The sequence below is a fragment of the Hoplias malabaricus genome, chromosome 16 (genome assembly GCF_029633855.1).
Source record: "Hoplias malabaricus isolate fHopMal1 chromosome 16, fHopMal1.hap1, whole genome shotgun sequence".
NCBI lineage: Eukaryota > Metazoa > Chordata > Actinopteri > Characiformes > Erythrinidae > Hoplias > Hoplias malabaricus.
Genome location: NC_089815.1, coordinates 19,987,008 through 20,011,050, shown reverse-complemented (window position 1 = coordinate 20,011,050; position 24,043 = coordinate 19,987,008). Strand labels below are relative to the sequence as shown.

Sequence of the window (24,043 nt, the reverse complement as noted above, 5' to 3'; positions counted from 1 at the left end):
CACTGTATGAGACATGGTGCATTGAAGAATGTTTTTCAGCATCAGTTGTGGCTTACATTAAGAGATTTTGTTTTTTTTTTTAATTCTATTTATTTTCAATAATGCTTTATTTAAACATGTTATTAAACAACTGCAAATGATGCCATTATTATGAAGATTCAAACATTACGCCAAGGGAAAAGGTTGTGAATGGTCACATAATATTTCCAAACCTCTAAACCATTATTCGAACCTTCTACATAGAGGTTTGAAATATCATTTACACCGTGTTTAGCAGCTTGGAGGATAAACAGCACATGCAGGTTCTTTCTGGCCCCTCATTTTTTTTCTCCAATAGCTCCAAGTGTCTAAGGGGCAATCTATCAGAACGCGAGCAGGCACACACGTGATCCAAGACATGGATAAGAACAGTAAAGGCATAAAAGTGCGATACATTGTCAAGAATTATTTTTTTTTTAATGAAATAACCCAGTTCAAGTATTCTGAAAAAGAAAAATCACATATATATATATTTATACTTTATGTAATAAAAAATAGGCTGACACTGAGCTATAAGTTCAGCAAACAGCTACTACTCCAAGTCATACAAAGTTAAGATGTTTGGACCACCCGTGGACCAGCAGAGCTTAGACAGTCTGAGTAAGCCCACCACCACTCATTGAAAAGGGCAGAGAATTAAACCTTAGCTGCCTCTTCAAAATAACTTGTACTGAGCTTAAAATTGTCCATTGGAACTATATTACAATTAATGATCAGATGCTTAATTTAATCGGAATAACTGCTCATTTGAGTGGTCCCTAATACTGTTCCCAATGATTGTAGACTAGACTCCTTTAGCCCTACACACACTGAACAACGTGCTGGGTCTCAGGCAGTAGCTGGTGTTGGACAGGGGAGGGACAGAGCAGTGTCACCAATTTTTGTGTCCACGGGTTCAGCATTCTTGACTTCTGTTGTGGACGTCTGGCCATCTTGTTCAGAAGATCCTGAAATCAATGGCAGAGGGAAAGAGATCAGTCAAGGTTAAGTCACCCTGTCCCTTTGCATTTCTCTTCTAGTTAGAAATCTGGGACTGTATTACAGATATATTTAGTACTCAATTATGATCTGCAGAGCTATTGTTCAAATTCATATTAGAATAAATATTAATTTAGCAATGCTGTGGTGTAATCATGGTTGATTGATGTTGGTTGTTATTCAGCCAACAACCATTCGATCACAGCTCAAAATGATAGACTCAGTTATTTTTTTTACTCTAAAGCCAATTAACAAATAACAGGTTTAGCAGGATTCATGCTGACTTGCCAAGTGATATTTGGGTTGAAACTAGCTTGATGTCAATAGATTTTCATTACTAAATAAAAAATGTGTTGTCTAGGGCTGTTTGGCACAAAAACATACTTGTTGACCAGCGCCTCAGCTCAGCGTTGGTTAGCTCAGAAGCTCGTTTTCAACATTTAACACAATCTATCTCTCACAGAGAGAGGACTGCTGAATTTGTCTTATTTCACGTGAGGGTGCGTCTTTCCATGAAACATCGTAAAGGGAAGTGGTGGGGAGACATTTTGTGGCATTTCCACCAATTTAGTGTGTTTATAAAACTCCATATAGCTGCGCACAGCCTCCTTAAAACTTCACATGCTTTAACCTGTTACATTGAATAAGTAATTGTAATTGTTAAAATGGACAAAATGTTCTTGTTCTTTGGTGGTAGATCTAATATTTATTTTTAAATAAAATTAAAAAGAGAAACACTGATGCCAGTGTTGTATATTATGAACCAATCTTTGTGCTCCTTTTTCACGTCTGTATTTGTTAGTCCTGCCCTCCATGTTTTCTGTACAACACAATCACATAAAAACCACATGTAAAAGACATTGACATGAAGCACCAAAGCTTCTCCAGCCCTTCCAATGACAAGGGGATGTATTTTGGGCTTTCCCGTTTTTGAAATGCCAGAAACACCTTTGTGACAATGACTATGTGGCTAATGACAGTCCGGCAAAACTAGGCTTGCCTAGTTTCTATTTGCTATTGTTTCTCTACTTTAGACATCATTTAATTTAAGAAAATAATATAATGTATTTAACGATGCCAGAATGTACATTTATTACACAAAATGGGTCTTGTTTCAAATTTGCTCCACAGGACAATTTCCATAATATATTCTTCAGCACAGAGTGAATTCACAATTACTTTCTGTATATGGTCTGGAAATAAATGTTTTTAAATTAAACCTTTTTAAATTTTGAAAGCCTGATTATTCAGATATTAAACAATTGTCATATCATAACATTAGTACCATCTCTTTGCTTTTACACTCATTCTCAGCTCCAGAGACCAACATTGCCACCACATCAATTTCATTGCAGCACTGATAATGATCATACACCAGTGCTGGACATTAATTCATCATCAATATACACTGTGATATTAAATGTTTCAATATTGGTAATGTGATATATTTAAACAGTTCTGATGTGTTCCATGTACAGCAACTGTCACTGACTGATGTTCTTTACAGGGCATCACCATCAGTTCAGTGTCTCCTTTAGGATTTATTTCAGTAATAGTTAACTTCCTGTGCTACATGTTAGTATCCAGATTCAATTTAGGAAGTTACATATAGCAAGCATAAATGGTTCTTGCATTTAGGGGGCTCTGTAGCACTATAAAATTTAAGTATATCTGAAATAGTGTGTGAAACCCTGTATGTGGAAAACAACATTGAAAATATCACTGGAAATGCAAAACTTTCCTGTTATCCAGAATTATAAAAATACAATTATTTTCAGTGAAATTCACAGGTTTGAGGAATTATCCTCTAAATATGTGGGTTTTAAGCCTCAGTTTGCTGGAGAACCATCTGCCTTGCTGTGCTAATGTGCCTGTTATCTGGCCAGCTGATCTCCATAACTGTGTAAAACTCATTATGTTTTAAAAATCTCACATTTCCTCCATATTTCAGCTAAATAAAACAAGGCAAGGCAAGACAACTGATTATTCTATAATTAGGATGTTATTTATTTGTTTTGTTATAATTTTCCTATTAATCACTTATCTGGAAATATTTAGTTATTATCATAAAGTTATTCTGCCATGATTACTGTCGTAAATTCAATATCAAGTTTTTTGTACATGTAAGATTTCAGGACTGGAACGTTTCAGTAAAACAGGCCTTGGATATCCCCCAATATTTTACTTACCAGACTGTTCATTTAAAATAATGCAGTCATCTTCATCATCTTCAGTATCTGCTTGAAATCCATCAGTTTCCATTGCCTCACCCTAAAGGGCGCAATAAACAATTTGTAGCTCGTTTGCCATTCATTTTCCCACCATTATTAGTTAATTAGTATTATAGCATTTCATGCAACTACGTGCTTGAAATATATAAATCTCTAAGTCTCCTCCTATATATATATATATAAAAATAATATAAATATATATATATATATATATATATATAAATATAAATACACAAGCTCTACCTGTTCAGTGTCAGCACATTTCTTCATGTATTTGGTGATGGAGTGATTGCTGATACTTTTTCTCTTGTTGGAGGGGGTGCTGGATGTGGACTGGGGTGCACTAGGAGAAGTGCTCTGTGAGCCTGACTGTGGCCCTGTGAGTTCATCTCGGGACATGTGAGCTCCAGATGTGAGGTAGGTCCATTTGCAGGGCACAGGTAGAGCTTCCTGCCCAAAGCGAGTCAGGACATCAGCATGTATGTACCAGCAGCAGCGTCTATAGGTGGAGCGTTTCTCATATACTGCATTCTCTTTTATGAGACGCTTCACATGAATCCTGAGTTCAGATTAAAAGGAAATTAATAATATTAAGTCAGTTTTATAGAGGGGAAAAATGTGGAACTGCATATTCATTAAATACATAGAAATTACATACATATTTTAACTAAAGATGCACAGATACCACTTTTTCCCTTCCAATGTAGATATTTTGTGTTCAAGTATTCGCAGATACAGAGTACAAGATACTAACTATCTGAACTACTAGATAGGTGCCTATAAATCCAGATATTTATATTGCTATACTTACAGCTTTTATTTTGTTAAAGCAGTGTTCTGTATCGCTAAGATATAATAAGCTTGAATGAACATTTTCTTTATTGACTGCACATCAAAAAATTTAAAATGTTTCAGAGACATAAACAAACAACAACAAAAAAAAAAAAAGAAAAATCCACAATGCAGTAACAAATACAAGCAGAAAGGCATAATTCTACTAAGCCCGACTGAACAGCTTTTTACACTGTCATGAGGATATTTGTAATGACTGTGAAATGCACTTTACAAGGACTCCTGCTGACCTGTGTTAGTGTGCTTCTTTGTGGTTGCTTGAATGAAGTCAGTGTTCTTTGGCATGCTGGGGTTACACTAAATGACTTTTAGCCCAATTTTACATTTCTCTGCCTTAAAACGGGAAGAGGATTTCAGACCAGTCGCAGCATATCAAACGTTTGATTTTTTTTTCAACCCGACTTTGGATGTAGTCACGTAGAGTAAACTCTCCACCAATTCTGGGCTGAACAAGAACTACAATACATTACATAGAGCTGGATGCACATCCCCAAGTAACAAGTAGCACCTTTAGGAGAACATTGTGAGCCAAAGAACACGCTGTTACAGCATTTATTCCAACTTTATTCTAAGATTAATTTCCACCTTAAATGTCGCAGAACTATGGAGCATGCACCAGCTACCACTAATATTTCTGAACAATTTAAGGCGGAACTATGTTCTATTCTAATAATCTCCAGCTCCTGCTGCGGTGTGTAGCGACGCTATGTTTTTCCAAGACCAAAGATATTTTTTACGCATTTTTCTTTGTGGGTCTACACAAACAGCAGGGCAAATTACCACACCGAGGTGTTCATCCATATTTATCTGTGCCTTCTAGGAAATTCAAGTTGTCTGTTTGGTTGGGGAGTTTGGAGTCATGTAGTGTGTTATGCCAAGTCATGTAGTGTGTTATGCCAAGTCATGTAGTGCGCGTGACATTTTTCAAATCGCCATAAAATTCTACAAAAACAGTAGCGTGAAATATTCAATCTGTTTATATTTTGCTCCATCTTTAAATTCGAGCGGCACGCATGCACGTCAGTATCTGCTTCATGGGGTGTCCAAAAAAGTGCCCTGTGTACTACATGTAGGGAAAAGTGAGTAGGGGGCCCATTTCCAACACACCAGTGGTATCTGTATCTATGTTTAAGTGCCAGTGTTATCGGTGCAACACTAATTTTAATTTAAAAATGTGATTTTCACAATATAAATTTACATTCTAACCTCTTCTGTACAAGACAAACTAAACACAATATATATTACCTGAATGAAATGTCAAAAGGATGAAAGATAAAAATATAAATTACAAAAAAAAAAGAATAGCTGTACGCGGCTTATAAAAATTTAGTTCCTATATCTCACCTTGGGGGAACGTTGTCAGAATTCTGAGGACTGCCAGTTGAGGGGGGCGATTGCTGGCGACAGAATTCCTGAAACTCTGTGATAATAACCTTACTGCTATTTACATTACCATGGAGTAAGGGAAGCAGCTGGGAGAGCACTGAAAAACAGAGAAACAAACCACATTAGATCAAAGGTTAATACAAATGTGCATACCATCTAACAAAAATACATCTTGTTTTACCAATCGAACAAAAAGGCAAAGAACAAAATCCATCCTTACATTGCTCTTTTCTCTGCTTGCGTGAGGCATCATCTTCAGGTGAGATGGGCTCCTCTCTAGGGAGAGACTCAAGCAAACAAACTGCATAGGGCTGCAGCAACTCTGACAGCGGCTCCTCTCCTTCCCATACACAACCTGTCATAACTGGCTCCAGGATCTTCAGCTTCTTCTTAGCCATGAGTTCATCCCACTCCCGAGCTTTTAACTTCTGACGCAACTTCTGCATTTCAAGATCACCACCCTCCTACACATGTACAAACACATTAATACATACTGCCACACTAAAGATATTAAATTATATTTAAAATTGGAGTGATATATTTTTCTATTAAGTTTGTGATACAAAGTCAACATTTATTTAAAATGTGGGTGCAGCCAGGCATACCTCATCCTCAAGTGCTCCTTCCCCATCAGAAAGATAACCATGTGGTACAAAGAAGCCATCACCACCATCTTCATCATCATCCTCTCCTCCATCATCATCATCATCCTACCAAAGTACAAGACTGTTACTGCTTTCCTTCCAAAACAATGTGACTTCGCATAAGTGATGTCAACAAAATTAAAAATGTAATCAATACAACATGTGATTATCATGATTAATGATTATTGAAAGTTACAATACTAGTATTTCCTTGTTTGTTTTTGTCAAGGGATATAAAATACAGGTCTGCACACAGAAAAAAAAACTGGGTCAAAGAAACATTTATTTTTACTTTATAACATTTCAGAGTAGTTTTTAAAATTGTGTGCATTATAATATCTTAATTTACTGACTAAAAGTTTCAGGGAGCGAGCTTAGATCAAACACAACAAAGCTCGGACAGAAAACTGCAGCACGCAGCTCAGACAATAAAACAACTCTTTATTCCAGGTTCAACAACTTTATAAGAGATAAATGTGTGGATTAAGCAAGGGAATAAATAAAACCTCTTGCAGTGAGAGAGAGTCTGCTGTTATTTATTTAATATACAGGGTGGGCCATTTATATGGATACACCTTAATAAAATGGGAATGGTGGGTGATATTAACTTCCTCTTTGTGGCACATATGGGAGGGGGGAAACTTTTCAAGATGGGTGGTGACTGTGGTAGCCATTTTGGATCCAACTTTTGGTTTTTTTTCCCAATGGGATGAGGGTCATGTGAAACAAAACGTATTTAGAATTTCACAAGAAAAAATGGTGTGCTTGATTTTAACTTTATTCTTTCATGAGTTATTTACAAGTTTCTCTTTGTTTACAGCCACTGACATGTCGCATTTAGCAGATAGAAATTGTGTTGATTTCTGGTGAACGCAGCAACCGGGTCATTGCAGCAGATTTCAATGCAAGACACCCTACGAGACCACCCATCTCCCATGCTACAGTTAGCAAACTGCTTGCCAAGTTTCGTGAAACTGGTTCAGTGTTGGGTTTGCTAAAATGTGGACACATGAAAACTGTCACTAATGAAGAAACATCAGTGACTGTCCTAGCTTCATTCATGTCACTGGAGTGGCATCCGTCGAAGATCCCTTCTGCAGATATGAGCTACTCACAAATGGCACATTTACAAACTCCAGCTGCTGCAGCATCTCAACGAGGATGACACAGATTGGCGCACTGAATTTGCAGAATGGAAATTTGCAGTTTACACAGATTTTGTTCAGTGATGAGCCAAACGTTTATGTGAATGGTGAAGTTAACAAACAAAACCATTCAATTGGTCTGACACTAACCCACACTGGAAAAATTGATGGTATGGTGTGGTATATGGGGTACAAAAATAGTGGGGGTGTGGTATATGGGGTACAAAGGTAGTGGGGGCATTCTTCATCAATGGAAACCTCAATGCTACCGGATATGCAAAATTGCTACATGATGATGCATTTCCCTCTTTATGCACTGAAGCTGGCCCATTCCCTGAGAATTTCCAGCAAGATGGTGCACCACCACATTATGGGTGTCAGGTCCGAGCATTCCTAGATGAACAGTTTCCTGGAAAGTGGATTGGTCATCATGGGCCAGTTGAATGGCCACCAAAGTCTCCTGATCTGACCCCCTTAGACAATCTTTGGGGTCATCAGTGTGTGAAGAGTGGGAGAAGAGAGTTGCACTGACAATCCAACACAATGGGCAGCACTTTAAACAAATTTTATAAGTGGTCAGAAACTTGTAAATAACTCATGAAAGAATAAAATTACGTTAAAACCAAGCACACCACTGTTTTTCTTGTGAAATTCCCAATAAGTCTGATGTGTCACATGACCCTCTTCCCATTAAAAAAAATAAAGTTGGATCCAAACTGGCCACCATGGTCACCACGCATCTTGAAAAGTTTCCCCCCTCCCATATACTAATGTGCCACAAACAGGAAGTTAATATCACCAACCATTCTCAATTTATTAAGGTGTATCCATATAAATGGCCCACCCTGTATGTGTGTGTATATATATATATATATATCAGTCGCCACCAACATCCAATCGCATCACCGTATCACCTAATCTACCCACACACGAAATGTATATCGAGGGGAAAACATTTTATATTTTTTAAAAAATGCTTGAACAAATTTGTAAAAACAAATAAACCTCACCCCTTCACTTTGTGACAAAGACTCCCCAGGCTCTTCTTCTTCCCACTCTTCATCACTGTCCACATCATAGTCCAATAGCTCCTAAAATACAATTATGTACTACTTTAATTTACCTACTTGTCAAAAATACAAGAGTGCACAGTCACACGCAAATAATTGAACACCCTATTCAAATTATGTCAGTTTGCTAAGTGAAAACGTATTATCAGAATTGAACCATATTAAAAGAGCAATTTTCTGCTAATTGTAGTGCACAAATCCAATTTTCAGTTCAGGAATAAAATTAGATACACATTGAAGTGCACTTTATTTTTTAGAACACTGCTTACTGAAGGAGAATAAATAAACAAACAACTTATTTCACAAACACAAAAGGCCCTAGCAATAAAGAGGAATGGGAGTAATATCTGCTTTATACCTTGTCCTGCCTTAAAGGGCACCGAGGAGATATGTAGGTGCTTTTTTTGCTCCATGTTCCCCAGTATGCAGGGCGATAGTTTTCATGAAACTGCAGAAGCTTCATTCGTCTATAGTGTTTATGGTCAGGAACATTATCGGGTTTCAAGTCATCAATGACCATTAAACAATCACTGATAAAAAAACAAAAGAAATAGGAGAAATTTATACTAAATTATGTGGCTATAGTTATTCACTTACTACACATACAACTAAATATACTTGTGGTCTGACCTCATAGTGTTTGTGCATCTGGGTAAAGTTGGGCCTGACTTGCGGGGTTTGTGAGATGTCCAGTCCTTCAAGCCGTTCAGAGAAGTATCTGGTTGTGCCAGGTATTGATCAAGGCCCTCCAAAATTGCTTCATCACACTGAACTCGGGACAGTGGTGCCAATATCATGTGCTCTTTGATCTCAAAAGGTGCAAACTTCCCACAGACAGATGCCAGTGTCTGAAATAGTGACATTTAAATTCAAGTTTACCAAATTACCAATCAATAAATATACACAAAATAAATAAATAAAATATTCATTCATCAATTCACTGTCTGAAACCGCTTATTAACCCTGGAGGGGGCGCCAATCCCCTAAATAAAATATTTGTATTGTAATCTTACCTTTGGCACTAATTGAATCTTCTGCTTCTGTAAAAATCGTGTGATCTCAGCCTTTTCAGCTTTCATTCGCTGCGATTTAGAGAAAAGAACATTGTTATTACTTACCACAATGCATTTTTGTATTTAAAAGAATTAGTCAGTAAATAATAAACATACCAACACTACAATATTTATATAAAACAAAAATAATGATAATAATCTGCATAAATCCTTAAACTCTAGACCCAACCTCTTTCTCTTCTTTCAACCGTTTTTCCTCTTCTTTCTTTCTTCTTTCTTCAAGTTTAGCCCTTTAATAACAGAATCACATCAACAGGCATTCCAGGGAAAAAAAGAATATCAGACTAAAAACATAATTGTCACTCACTCTATCTTTACTTTGCGCTGCTCTTCTTTTGCCCGAACCCTCTCTGCCTTCTCTTTATCTTCCCGTTCCTTTTTCTCCCGCCGTTCCTTTTCCTCTTTCTCTTTCTTCTCTTTTTTCTCTTTTTCTTTCTGTTCTTTCAGTTTGCGTGCTTCCTCTCTCTTCTTCTCTACAGCAGCTTTAGCCTCCTGCTTTTGCCGTTGTTTTTCTTCTCGTTGACGCTGCCTATCTTCCAATTCCTGTGCATTCTAAGACACAAGCATGCTTAACCTTTAGAATATTAGGCATCAATTAGCTTAAATACATTTAAAACCTCAGTTCAGTTTTCAAAAGCAGCATACTCTTGATGAAAAACTGATGAAATGGTGAAATTAAATAAAAATAATAAACCTTGAGAATTCCTATGCAGATTTTTACCTTGAGTGAGCGTCGTTTTACTTTTTTCTCAGTGTTTGTCCTTGGTACCTGCACGGAAAATATATATATATTTTTTAAAAAGTATTCATCTCCATACAGGCATTTAAACCAAATTAGAGAAAAAGCCATAGGCTAGCACTGTAAACTTCCAAGAGTTTGTTTTGCTTATGAAAGCCATACTCAAGCCTGAACAATGCCAATTTTTCCTCGAACCGCTCAGCATAGTAAAACTCCTGCAGAAACTGTTCAATGAAATACATTTTAAAATGACTTGTTGCCATGCATTTTTCTGTGCTCATATTCTGACACTCTTAGAATGATTAATGGCAAAAATAACAATTCAGCTTTATTACATTTCATGAACAGCACTGTCACGCTCACAAACCTACACACATACTACATATTATATGTACACATTCTTTTAATAGTGAAATATAGTTTACTGCATCATTAATGGAGAGAAAACCTGCATTTATGTTATGTTGCACTGTTAAACTGCCCCTTGTTCAATGTTTGTATGCATTTACTTTTTACCCTTTTCAAAACGATTTGGAAAGTCCTACTGGAATTCTGCATCTACTTACAGAGACAGGAGTAGTTTGTGTGATCTTGCTTGGCTCTGGTGAACTCTCAATAAGTGATATAGAGCTGGTGGATTCAGGTGACAACTGAGATTCATTCTGACTAATTTCAGCCTCCTGCTCCTCCTTTTGGTTCTCACTCTCAGGTTCTAATTCCAGAGTGTTGTCCATCTCAGAAGTGTCCTCCTCTTCATTTGTCCCTTTGTTTTCTTCTGTTGACTGGGTGACAGCAGAAGCCGTTTCTGGATCTTTTGTCTCAATGGCATCCTGGCCGTTTTGAGCAGCACCACTTGAAAGGAGACAGGAAGCTTTCAGGGGTGCAGAGGGCTTTACCTTGACCACATCAGTGGAGTTAGAGTCCTCTGTTAGGTCAATAATATCAGCAGAAGTAGCACTAACCGAAGAACACTTTTTCCGACTCATAAAACTATCAAGAGGCCCGCGTCCATTTACCAACGGCGGTCTACACTGCAGGGGTAGGGAGGGCACATCTACTTCATTCTCCCTATCTAAAGCACTGGCTTCAAGGGTAGGTAGAGCAGAAGGACCCGTTCTTGTTCTTTTGGTCTCCCTGCTGTCCTTGGGTTCAGGGTTAAGTCGCTTGAAGGGAAGACGAGCTGCAAAGAGAGTATCATATAAAAGATCAAATGGATAAATAAATATATATTTTTAAATATACATTGACAAATACAAAACAATGCTACATAGTCAAAAAAGCAATATTAATATGTTTTATATAATTAGAGTAAACTAAAAATTACAAGTTGTAAAAAATGTGTTTACTGTTCAATATAAAACCTGTATCACCCAAAATAGTAACTTTACAGAAGGTAAAAAACTAACTTTTAGTGGAAGTAATTTTGGAGCATTTCTACTGACCCATTCATCATGAAATGTTCACACAATGTGAATGAAAGATGTTGAGTTCAAATTATATTGTAAACTAAAAATCCACAAAAATGGTGATACAAGTTTTTAATCGCACAGCGACAATATATAATCTATAGTCCCAGATAATCTGAGATAATTCAATTCTGTGTTTTCACCATTTAATTATATAGTAAAGAACCTATATAAACACACATGACTGAGCCAAAAACAATGAGATGCTAACTGTTTTACACTCACTGTCCATTTCATCATTTCCCTTTAACATATAGTTAATTTTCACCGTTCTGCATAATTTGTTGATCCTGAGAGAAACACCATAAAGCATTATTTGAATGGTGGATGTCTGAGAGCAATATAATGCTCCATGTGGTGTGGTGGCATGTTAACGTGTAGTAGCAGTGCTGCCACAACTAAAAGAATATATATCCAGCCAAAGGATACTGGTCCTGTGACCAGTGATGTATGACTCATGGACATGAAATAATCTAGGACTAAATAACAAATTATGGAGCAACAGAAGAGCCAATATTATTATTTAATGTTCTTGAACAATAAAATATAAGTGGGCATTGTCTAAGTCAGCGGCAATACTAGATTTTTATTTTTATTCACTTGTTGCAGAATTAATATCAATGCAATGCCGAGAATGACCCACCATTGGCGTCATTGACTATTGATGTAGAGGGATAAAGAGGGGGCTAACAACATATGGAGAGCAACAGATGGACCAGAGTTTGAACTATAAAACTACATAACGGAGTGCTGAGATAATAAAACGGTAAAGAAACAAGGCAATATGGAAGGTTATGGAAGATTGGTGTGTATATAAATATATTATGAATGTTGAGAACTATTTCTTCAAACTAAAAAACAAACATAATTAAACATATAATCTGTACAAATCACTTCTTTCATTTTCGAATTTCACCTTTGTATTAATATAACTAACAATTATTTAACAATACCTTGAACAAGCTTCTTGGTGGCAGTACTTGCTTTTCCCACGCAATCCATACCTGTATAAAGAAACGCGACATTTTTAATTACCAGTCTTAGAACGAGCTTTAGTAACTCGGGGCTGCAGAAGTTGTGTGGGGTGGGGTTATTTTTAATTAAGGCAACCATGACACAATGCCACAAGTAAAAAAATCGTTTAAGTGTTAAGTCTAATTTAACTACCTACCGAGACCTTCGTGAAATATTAACCATAACCAGAGTAAACACAGTAAATATATTGCCTGCACATCACTCAACAACAGTGGTGAATGTAACCTTGTAAATATGATATGGATATATTTCATTCTTTTCCAAGAGGGTAAAATTAGCGACTAAATCCCAACAACAAAATATCCCTTTACAAGAAAACTTTGCTTTATTTGGTCTCCCGCCATTCACTGAATCCATTATGGGTAGTCTCTAGGCCTGAACAGTTAGACACACACTTCAAACACTCGACAACTTTAAAACACACTCAAAAGACCGCGTTAAACACAGATAAACTGGTTGAGTTCGTAAAGAAAAACGTTATCCAATGCTGGCATGTCTCAAATAGCTTAATATAACAGGCTAAACATGTTGCTTAAGTTAGCTACTGAGCTTACTTTCCCCTTCCACCTTAAATGGTGCAGCAGTTTGTGAGCCGCCACACAGTAACATTGACCGTTTAAGGTGGAAAGGAACATTGGGAGTTTGAAAAGTTCTGAAGTTTTAAATATACTACCGTTGAAAAAGTCATTAATCACAAAAAGTCTATCATGTTTGCTCAAGTTAAGAGGACAAAACCAGTCTAGACGTTTAACCTGGGTCACACAGCACATCTTGCTAACTTAATTGCCTTTACAGTAATTCTAAGCTAACTTAGTTAGCATGTTCGGTTAGCGTTGTCTGCGGTTCGTTTAAACTTTCTTCAACAATAGGGCACAAGCGTGAGAACAACAATAAACACTTCTGTTCGGACCTCTGCGTGGAGTGGAGGCTAAAGGCCCGTCCACAGATGGGTCTTCGGCCGCGAGCATCACCACCACCATCCGAAAGACCGATCCGCGCTCGGAACAACGCAAAACAACGGAAAACGGGGTACGAGGAAACCTTAACGAGCCTCGTTGTACTTAAAGAAAACAAGGTCACTTGTTCATTTACTTCGTAATTGGGAAGGATTAAAAATTAATTTAAGGTGTCCTCGCCGAGCTCTTTATTCCGGAGTTCGGTGAGGTGTTGTTGTCTCTAGTCCCACCGTTGCCCTCCGCCGTACTCCCGCTTCACTCAGAATTGGCGGGAGCTCGCCGCGATTCAGGCCCGCAGTCTGATTGGCTGTTAGCGCGATTCGTCACCGGACAGGGGAAACTTCGGTCAAAACCAAAATAGCGCCCCCTCCCTAGATGGTGCACAACGCAGCTCTTCCTGTAACAGATAGACCACATCGCCGGGCCATATAATGCATTAAGTCGCTTGTCAAATCATAGAAAAAAAAAATTATGGCTGCAGAAGAGAATATTTCAGAGCTCAAATAGTGCACTCTACATACATCCCAGATACAGTCCAAGACATCCTACAATCATTATTTATTTTTTTCTTTTGAATCAAATAGAAAGCAAATAGCATTAAAATAGAAATAGATAAAGCCTGACAGCGAGCCTGAGCCAAAAATAAAGCCATACCAAACAAACTCCATCTTTTTTGCTCTTTTAAGAGAAGCTGTATGTTCACCTGGCTTGTCTGACACTAATGGAAAACTGCCTGCCAAGGTCTCCTGATATTCTCAGCAGACCTGCTGCTCACCCATCATCTACTGCTACCTGCATATGCCTTCTCACCATTACCATTGTAATATCATGGTTCATTTTCCATTAAGCATTATAACATTTAATAATTCTTATCATTAAAACTGCTTAAATCAATACACATTCAGAAGAAGAGCAAGCTTTGGGTCAGGTGATCCATGGAAAGCTTTCAGCAAGGCCACATCACCAGAGAGAAGGCAAATGATGACTAGATTTACTTGCAAGCAGGAAGAAAAGGCACTGTGGGCAACAGCAGCGTCACAGGCAAAACCAGGTCTGTGGCTTTGATGGGAGCATCTAGAGATGCAGAAGATTTCCTGGCAAGAGTTGTGGGTGATGGAGGCAAGTCGTGTTAAGTTTTTGCTGGGAGAAACTATGAAACAATGCCGCAAAATTTTGAACAGTGGATAGGTGAAGACTCTAGTTGTGGATTATGTAAAGGGGTTGGCATGCTGAAGCATATTCTATCAGCTTGTAAGGTTAGTTTGTCACAGGTTATACCAATACATGGAGACATAATCAAATGTTTGTTGGACAGCAAACACCTAGAGGTTAATGCACTGATGAGTGTCTGTAGTAATAAAATGGTTAGGTTTGTGTGTGAGGGAGAATGTTTTTGAGAATGTTTGCAGGCTAGAAATATTGGTAGATGAGGTGAAGCATGAGATTCAAAATTGCTGGTGGACATAGGTAAAAACTGCAGGCACCACAGTGTATTGTGTTAAGTACACTGATGCCAGACATTGTTAGCAGAGTTAGCAGATCCATTTGAGGATGCAGTAGATGAAACATTTAAAAGGAAGAAGCTGAAGTATGCAGACTTGGCTGCTGAGGTAAGGAAACATGGGTGGCAAACACATGTAAGACAGGTGGAGGTTTTAGGGGATTTGTAGCCAAGTCTGCTACGTCCCTGCTTGTGCAGTTCAGCATCAAACTAAGGGCAGCTGTGAAGGAGTTAAATGTGGCTAGATGTAGCTGGTTGTTGATCAGATCATATACGGACACAACAACTTTACTGTTGAGGTGTAGGATTCAAACAACATACATTTTGTGTCTGCAGGTAGGAAGAGATAATGATGGGCCTTATGTGAATTATGATTATAATTAAATAAATATTACTGGACAGAAATACTGGGTTTTTAATCATTTTGACTTGTTTGTCTTTCTCATTTTTGCCTTAATCTGTGCACATTTCTCTGTATTCACTGTGTTTGTTTTGCTTTGCCTAACCTTTTCTTTGTCCTCTCACACAAGTACTGGTCCAGTGTGATGATTTGAGAAACAAAGAGGCAGGACATTCTGTAAGTGCCTGCACTCTACATACATGTGGGACAGAATTAGAATGGCTCATTTTATCCCATATTTCTTGACATAGACATATTACAAAAAAATGTCCGGGTTATTCTATTTTAAAATGTTTTTAAAGTAGGAGATCCAGATCTAATTCTCTCAGAAATAATATATATATATATATATATATATATATATATATATATATATATATATATATATATATATATATATATATATATTTTTTTTTTTTTTTTCTGATTAAATAAGAAGTGATTTATCTGAACGTCCTGCAGGAAATTAGGCTTTTGACAAACTTTAATTTTCATGTATTATTGAATATTAACTATTCTATGTAGAAAGAACAGACTGAAACATCCCTAGATGTTTGCCCACAAATTCAAGAGAAAATATAGGGAAATTTAGGGATAAAGGGATCTTAATCTCATTACATCTTAAATATGCATTAATGACCATAAAAGGTTTTTACACAATAATTTTGGCGAAATTCTAAGTAAGAGCTGTGTCAGCAAATATCTTTGAGTGACTCAAGGTTTGTAACAAAGAACGGAATTCCAGAAAAGTAAAGACGTGCAGACATGCAGGTTTTGGGTGGTGTGTCAGGATCTCTCTCTCTCTCTCTCTCTCTCTCTCTCTCTCTCTCTCTCTATATATATATATATATATATATATATATATATATATATATATATATATATATATTATATTTCAATAATATTATTACCAATCCTGACTTCACTGAGAACTTTATAACGTGTTATTGGACTGTGGGAAGAAACTGGAGCGGCTGAAGGAAATTCCTCAGAGCAGGCACCCCAGGATGAGGATTCAAACAAGGACCCTGACACTAGCTGTAGACAAATCTTTTACTATATTATTAATGCTATTCATTTTATGGAGTCCAAGTTGTATTACTTTTGACATATCATTAATTATAGTGGTCTATGGTCTGGACGCTGCCATAGTGAATGCTCTGTAAAAGCACATGGTGTTATTTTCCAATACAGAAGTCAGTCAATATGAAATGTGCACATGCCGATGCCAACCCATCGGCACAAGAAAAATACATTTATCGATGAAGACTTTAGTTCTTCGATGATATCGCCCACTCCTAGTTCACACGTATAATGCAAAACTCCAATAAAGCGGGTTATTTCTCTGATAGTCACAAGCACTGTGAACACACCCTTCGCTAGGTCACATATGGGATTTGTAGTTTATGAACTCATTACTCCGCTGAACAATATAGAGTGCAGCCTCCTCTAAGAACTACATTTTACAGGAATGTGACGACATCGTTCCCCGTTATTCACGGGACCTAACTACAGTACTCAGACGGCATCTCTAAAGTTAGCGTCCTTGCAGGTACGAGTTCTTTTAAACGACCATGATATTTTATCAGTAACATAATATCCAGTAATAATCTTTATGTGTGTATCCATTCTATAGCTTAAACGCTGCAGTTTCGGAACGGCTGTGTCTAGCGCTTCGTTTAGCTGCTGATAATGCGGTTAACGCAACTGCAGTAACGGCTTGTGTGTCACAGGCCAACTTCTTTAACTTCGTGTATTGAGTGCTTTGACTTTTTAAACCCAGAAATGTAGATCGCTTTTGTGTTGTGGGATGTTTTGAAGCAATTCTCTGCGCCTGTTGGTGCTTTAGCAGTTAATAGTGACACTGTTTCATTCGGTTTCATTTTGTGTCTTCTTGGATTAGAAGTCCAATGGTGCAGAGGACAAATATGAAAGATTGTACGTATATATCAGTTGCTGATACCATGTAGCAAGCGATAAAATATGAGCTTAATGGCTACCTACTCCCTACTAAGGGCACTACGTAGGGATTAAACTACTGTCTCCCCTAACATTGTTTAGGTTAAACAAAGAGCCATTTGGGATTTAGCCAAATGTGTGTACCTTTCCATACACGATATAGTGCAATATTTGGATGAAGAATACCAAATGTAATAATTAATACTGGGCATTATTAATATAGCCTTTTGAGATATAGCCATTGTCTCACAAGTTGAGAGATTTGAAGGATATAGTTTACATGTAGTAATTTATACATAAAACTTGTATTAAAATCTTCATCAAAAGTATACGTTTGCAAGTTGTTCCCAAGGAATGGGAAAAATCCCCTAATGTCTTGAAAGTGCACTACATCATCCACATTCCATGCACACACATCTATTAACATGCATGCAATTGTACTGAAGAAAACATGGACAGCACAACAGGTATGTCCAGAAACTTTTGCTCATCCCCTACTGCAGAAGAACACGGGAGAGGAAAGAGCTGAAAGAATGGAGAGAAAGAACAGCCATTGAGAAAATCGGACAGCTGATCCCTTTCAAATATGATGTTTGCTACTGGTGAACTGCGACTGTGTCAACTTTTGCTTTCAGCGCACCAGAGTATTCCAAAGCAACTTAAATGCGTTAATTGTGAATGTTTAAACATGCATCTGCTTTTATTTATGCGTATATCTGACGCATATTTGTGATTATGACTTACATTTGTGTGTATCCTTTTCCATGTTAGTGTACTCTCTGGGCATGCATGCAGTGATGTCAGTCCAAATTCTTTAAAAGACTTACTGGGTAGCATTCTCTCATGTATCTTTGGCTGGCTCTTTTTTGTCTCCTCTGGTATTTGGACAACATGGCATCACAAAATCAATTTCTGGGACACAGAGAAGAGAAGGATTGATAGGAGAAATATAGTATGATGGAGGATAGAGTATGATATGAAGCTTTGCCTATATCATATATTTTTTATGGCAAAGCAGTCCATTTGGAATATCAGTTTTGCATTTCCATTTGCAAAGTCTAACTCCAGCAGTTAATATTTCTTGTGCTAATATGGGCAAAATTTTTATTGTCCTCACAGATTCATATTAAAAACGTTATTCTGCTGTATTAGAAGAAGGCGGGATTACACATAGGAACTTTATGAAAATAATGCTGCTCTGCTGTTTAAGATCAAATGGAACATTTTCACACACAACAGAGGTGGTTTAAGAAAAATTATGAGTTCGCACCCTATAAAATAATCCGCTCTATTCCAGCGCAGTCAACACTGCAAATACTACCCCAGTCTCTACAGCACAGACACATGTATCAAATGTGATAACATGGTAGAAAATTAATTTCTGTAGAACAGAAGGGAATGGATGCACACTGTCCATGCTTTCTACAGCTACTGTTCACCACCAACCAATTGATATTGGCCACTAGTTTATTAAACTAATATATAACTAATATCTCTAGAAAACATATGGGCTAATATAATTAAAAATTAATAAAAAACTACCTTTGCTATCACTGTAATATAATACATTATGCCATAATATATACCTTTCCATTCTAAAGTGGCAAGCAACTCTTAACTTACCTACTCTACATAACTGTCATGTAATCAAGAGAACGCCAACTGTATCATAATTTTAGATATTGGAAATGTATACATATATATTTCTGCTGTGCTATATTAACTTTTCTCTTTTAAAACTTTGCAGCAATTTCACAATGACAGGTGAGTAGCCTGTTAAACTATTGAAGCTGTTAATATGACACAATTATTTAAATGAAAATATGTTTGAAAGAAATCTGTTTTCTTTGTTTTCAGATCGAGCTAACAACTTCCCGCCACTGCCTGCTTTTTTCCGCATTAAGCCGTGTTTCTACCAAAATATAGACGAGGAAATCCCTCAAGCTCATTGCCAGCTTATCCGTAGAGTTTACAACCTTTGGATCTGTAAGCAACTTTGATTTCACAAATCCACTTACCCTATATATCTGCAGAGACTCTAAAACATACAAATCAGTCTTTGTCTCTGAAGCCCTGTTCTCTGAGTATCTGCCACTTTCAGTGTAATAATAATGGATACTAATGTCTGATATTTCTGTGTTTGTAGTGTACTCTATTACGCTGTGTGTCAACGTGGTGTCTAGCATAGCATGGTGGGCTGGTGGCGGTGGGGCAGTCAATTTTGGTCTTGCCCTCCTATGGCTCTTGTTGTTTAGTCCCTGTAGTTACACCTGCTGGTTCAGGCCCCTTTACAAAGCATTCAGGTAAGAGCACTACAGAGGGAAGATATTGTATTTCAAAATCATCTAAATCTCTTTACCTGAGATGTTCATATTCATTTACGTTTACATTTATGGCATTTGGGAGACATTTTTATCCAAAGAGGTGAATATGTACATGTACCTGTTAGTACAATATAGCAGTAGTTACAAAGCAATGAATAGGACAGTCTTAGAAATTTACCTTTGTGTTTTGTTAGATGCTCTAATACACAGCAGCATAGTTTCATCTTGCTGCAGAGGTAGATGAATACAGAATTTGGAGTCTTGCCCACTTTTGTACAGTTTTGTACTAGATATGTTGCACAAAAGAACTAGAAAACAACGTTTAGTTCACAATTATTTATATTAATGTGAATCAGCAACTAAAAGACCCAAGGGAAGAGAGAATGAAAAAAACTTCAGTATTTCATCTCTTTCCACAGGGCTGACAGCTCATTCAACTTCATGGCATTTTTCTTCATATTCTTCCTTCAGTGTGTTCTTGCTTTTATTCAAACCTTGGGAATATCAGGTTGGGGCGCATGGTGAGTCTAATCCCAAAACATAATTATGACAAAGCAAAGACACATGAACATTTTCTTTTTACTGTGAATTAACTGATAAGCAGTTAATACTGTAATATTACAGTATGATATTTTCTGTCAAATCAGACCATCGGGAATGTAAAACTCACAGTAGCATTTAAACTATATTTTGTGTAATGCAAGACTTTCATGATGTACCACAAATAAATCTGGCTCTAGTTATAAAACATAAAGACACACGTAATATAAACCATGTGGGACAAATTTGATGTGCCTGAACTCTATGTAAAATGCTTAATGAAATCAGCACAGTTTTATTCCATGATTTGACACCCCAAAAAAATTGGGTTGATTAATTTTTATAGTATGTCGGTTGGTCGCTACAGATCCCCAAATTAATGTAATGCACGCAAAATTATTTTTTTTCATACTGTGTCCTCTTTAAAAACCACAAATTATCATATCTCATGTTGAGATTTAAATTGATTGTGAAATATTGGTTGTGATAAATGTAATAGTGTTGTTTAAATAATGTTTACCAATAATACAAGTTTGCTAGATAATACTGTGAATACTGCTTGTCATCTTCATGTGATATTTTGTTAGTCTAACAATCTACTTTTCCCCGTGTTCATTCCTCTTGCTCTAGTGGTTGGATTGCGACAGTGATGTTTTTCAGCACTAACGTGGGATCTGCTGTGGTTATGCTCATCTCAGCTGTGCTATTCACAATAGTTACAGTGCTTATGGGTCTGGTTCTTATCAGGGTGAGTCTGAAGCATAGCACAAATTAGCTCTGTTTTAAAGAAACATTGAAAAAAGTTGGTGACATCATGTAAAATGTCCAGCAGGAAAAACATACATAATTAGGGGACAACTTTGGCATGTGCACCATATTTCTGCAGCCCTGCTCTTTAGTGAACTCTAGTATTATTCAGACTAATTTCTGCTTGCCTTATGTCATTTGCATATAAGTTAATTACCATGAATAAACATTTGTTACATTTTTTTGCATATCCAGTAAATGTTATCCCTTTTTCAGTAACAAGATTTAAACAACTGCTTATTTGCCATTCTTGTACTGTTAAGCATATTCTTGTAAACAATCAAATGGCTCTGTTTTCTGCTGTTTTAAATACAGTTCACTATAAAATAGTGTATTAAATTAACCACATAAGGGAAAGGATTTGCTGTGATTTTAAATTGAGTGGTAAAAATGACGTCTCATTTCAGGTTCACCGGCTTTATCGTGGCGGAGGAGGCAGCTTTCAGCGTGCCCAGGAGGAATGGAGCACTGGGGCATGGAAAAGTGCTCCAGTTAGAGAAGCTGGTTTCAATGCCATTGCTGAGACTGGCCCAAGTCTTCCTCAGTACCCTGCTGCTGTACCCAGTTATCCAGAAAGTGGCCCGTGGTGATCAAGCATTCTGAACACCAGATGGCGCCAGAGTGTTTCTTACTCGAAGCCGAGCTCTCAATAACCTCATGCCTCTTCATGAGTGATATAATAGAGAAATAGTGAAAGTTCTACAGAAAGGGGACTGAACAGCCCATGTTTGAACCCATTGTACTTTTTGTTTACAAACTGCATTGCCAAAATGGTTGCGTAACTACTAAATCATGTGAAGGAATCTAAAAAATGTTGCTGAATGAAACAATCACAGAGATAAGGTACTGCTCACGCCGAAGATGTGGCAGCTTTATTGAAAAGTGAAAAAATAGGAAATTAGCACTAAGTTTATTTTTTAAAGTGATTCCTTACACCACATTGCATCCCTTAAATTTGCTGTATGTATTATTCACTCTTTGACACTGTTGGAAATTGTTCCAATTTCAAAAGTTAAAGGTCTCTACATTTGCCATAACCTGACATGACTGATCTTTTTGTACATTGAAATATGCATACTACTTATTTGCTTTTTAAGTTGCCAGTAGCATTTTACTTTTTAAGTGAAGTGTCTGCGGTTTCTATATTCTGTTTGCTGCCTGATGTTCAATGCAGAGATGCGCCTTATTTTTTCTAATGCATATAGCATGTGCAAAAAATTCTTTCAAGTTGCCTAACATTCTGTAATTCTGCAAGTGGATATGGCCACGTCCATTTCTGTAGAATTATTATTGCTTGTTCAATGCAGTTTTTACACTATGCTTACAGATAACCACTACTTTTGATTTAAGTGCTCTGCTGTTTAATTATACATTCCCTTAGCCCGTGTTCCAGCTATCTTATTCCAATATGTTCCTATTTGGAGCATTGTGTTTACAAGAGTGGCCATTTGGACCAGGGTTTGAGACATACATGGTGAAAGAACCTGATTTTAGGTTTTGTTTTTTTTTAATCCTCTGTAAGATCAGGTGAGATTGATTTCCCATCACTGACATTTCATCTCTGAGCTTAGTTATGTGTATAATTAAAACTAACATTCAATATGTTTGATATTACTGTAAAAACATCAAAGAAATGTTACTGAAATGGCTAACTTGCAATTTAATAAATACATTCCTTTTCAGATTGTATATTTTTCTTGTCCTATATCAGTAAAATATTTTAATGCTTAGGGGCAGAGAAAATTCACATTTATATTGCTTGAACAATTTAGAACTTACAGTTTATACATGTAAGTATAAGGTTAGTAAATGTATGTTAACGAGAACAGTACAGACTTTAGATTTTGACATTAAGACCAACAAGGTGTCACTGATGATACAATAAGCCACCATGAACCTAAAACATTAGAGACATTGCCATAATCCAAATCTTTTTTTCTTTTTGTGCAACAAGATCTCACACAAAATGCCAGCTACACAATTAAAGACAACAGTAATGGGTGAACAAAGGCTACATTTATTAAGTAAAGTATCAACTGCAGCTAAAAGACACTGTTTTTTTTTTGAAGCTGCTAATTTTAATGCCTTTTATGTTGTATGTACCATTTTCCATGAAGGTCATATATACATATAGTCCTACTTTGACTATAGCTCATCTGTTTGCTCACTTGGGCCTAAAACCCAGAATTCTGTAAAGTTAAAGGTGGGGGATTCATTGAGTACTTTTATACTGGGCATTTCAAAAGTAAAATGAGTATTGCTACTTTGCTTAATTACAGAATTTTGTGGTGATTTTATTAAATATAAATTACCAAAATAAAAGTTTTTATATTCAATAAATAGTAATGCCTTGTTGAAGGGGCCCTGATAGTTCCTCAAAAGTACTCCCCACGTTTCAATAAAGCCACAGTGAAAATGAACAATAGCCCCCCACCCCCCCTCAAAAAAAAATGCAGAAGACAAGTGAGCAACAAATCTGTAATGAAGCATTCCACCTGTTAAAAGAATTTTACAACAACCTTTAAATGTAGAGTAATCCTATTATCAGGTAACTGGTGAAAGTTTCTGTTTTATGCAACAATGTGTTCAAAAAACATTTAGGGCTTATCAAACTAGCAGTGAGAATTCACAGGCCTTATTCTTTCACCCTAATGTTCAACATTCCCTGTCCTCCCATCCCCCACCACTGACACTGAAAAAGTAAAACATGGCATGGAGTTCTGTGAGGAATGTGCTCACTGATTGTATCTATTACACAGGACTGTTCTTCTTAAAACTTTTACATTTGGTACGGGTCTTTGATTAAAATATTACAAAGTTTAAAACAAATAATTCCCTTGTGTCGTTTTAAAATATCCTGAAAGTGAGTTTAAAATAACTTGTTAGAAATAACTTGTT

General features: G+C 36.8%; 2 protein-coding genes across 3 annotated transcripts; one reads left to right on the top strand and one right to left on the bottom strand.

The window, feature by feature from the left end:
• Positions 1-170: 170 nt before the first annotated feature.
• chaf1a (chromatin assembly factor 1, subunit A (p150)) lies at positions 171-13,916 on the bottom strand. Of its 2 annotated transcripts, none has more exons than XM_066648405.1 (16): positions 13,569-13,916; positions 12,577-12,627; positions 10,724-11,337; positions 10,140-10,187; positions 9,726-9,970; positions 9,588-9,648; positions 9,359-9,427; positions 8,976-9,193; positions 8,704-8,875; positions 8,286-8,366; positions 6,092-6,196; positions 5,707-5,950; positions 5,445-5,583; positions 3,492-3,807; positions 3,207-3,288; positions 171-986 (listed from the first exon to the last, which is right to left on the bottom strand). In XM_066648405.1, exons 1-16 carry the CDS (start codon positions 13,636-13,638, stop codon positions 868-870), a joined length of 2,634 nt encoding a protein of 877 aa, XP_066504502.1. In that variant the 5' UTR covers positions 13,639-13,916; the 3' UTR covers positions 171-867. The 2 variants fall into 2 exon arrangements, with proteins under 2 accessions (XP_066504502.1, XP_066504503.1); XM_066648406.1 differs by having other exon boundaries at positions 13,751-13,914.
• Positions 13,917-16,987: 3,071 nt separating this feature from the next.
• Positions 16,988-22,810, top strand: scamp4 (secretory carrier membrane protein 4). The gene is made up of 7 exons (XM_066647861.1): positions 16,988-17,067; positions 19,222-19,238; positions 19,332-19,460; positions 19,621-19,777; positions 20,218-20,319; positions 20,969-21,086; positions 21,553-22,810. Exons 2-7 carry the CDS (start codon positions 19,232-19,234, stop codon positions 21,733-21,735), a joined length of 696 nt encoding a protein of 231 aa, XP_066503958.1. The 5' UTR covers positions 16,988-17,067; positions 19,222-19,231; the 3' UTR covers positions 21,736-22,810.
• Positions 22,811-24,043: the final 1,233 nt, after the last annotated feature.

Bases quoted from the DNA above. Each gene is read 5' to 3' on its own strand.
- chaf1a (XM_066648405.1), bottom strand. From the start codon at position 13,638: ATGGTGGTGGTGATGCTCGCGGCCGAAGACCCATCTGTGGACGGGCCT. The intron at 6,197-8,285 runs GTGAGGTTTATT...GTACTTTGGTAG, and splicing joins CTTTGTCACAAAGTGAAGGG to GATGATGATGATGATGGAGG. The intron at 5,584-5,706 runs GTAAGGATGGAT...TCTGTTTTTCAG, and splicing joins CAAGCAGAGAAAAGAGCAAT to TGCTCTCCCAGCTGCTTCCC.
- scamp4 (XM_066647861.1), top strand. The intron at 19,461-19,620 runs GTAAGCAACTTT...CTGTGTTTGTAG, and splicing joins AGTTTACAACCTTTGGATCT to TGTACTCTATTACGCTGTGT. The intron at 21,087-21,552 runs GTGAGTCTGAAG...GTCTCATTTCAG, and splicing joins TGGGTCTGGTTCTTATCAGG to GTTCACCGGCTTTATCGTGG.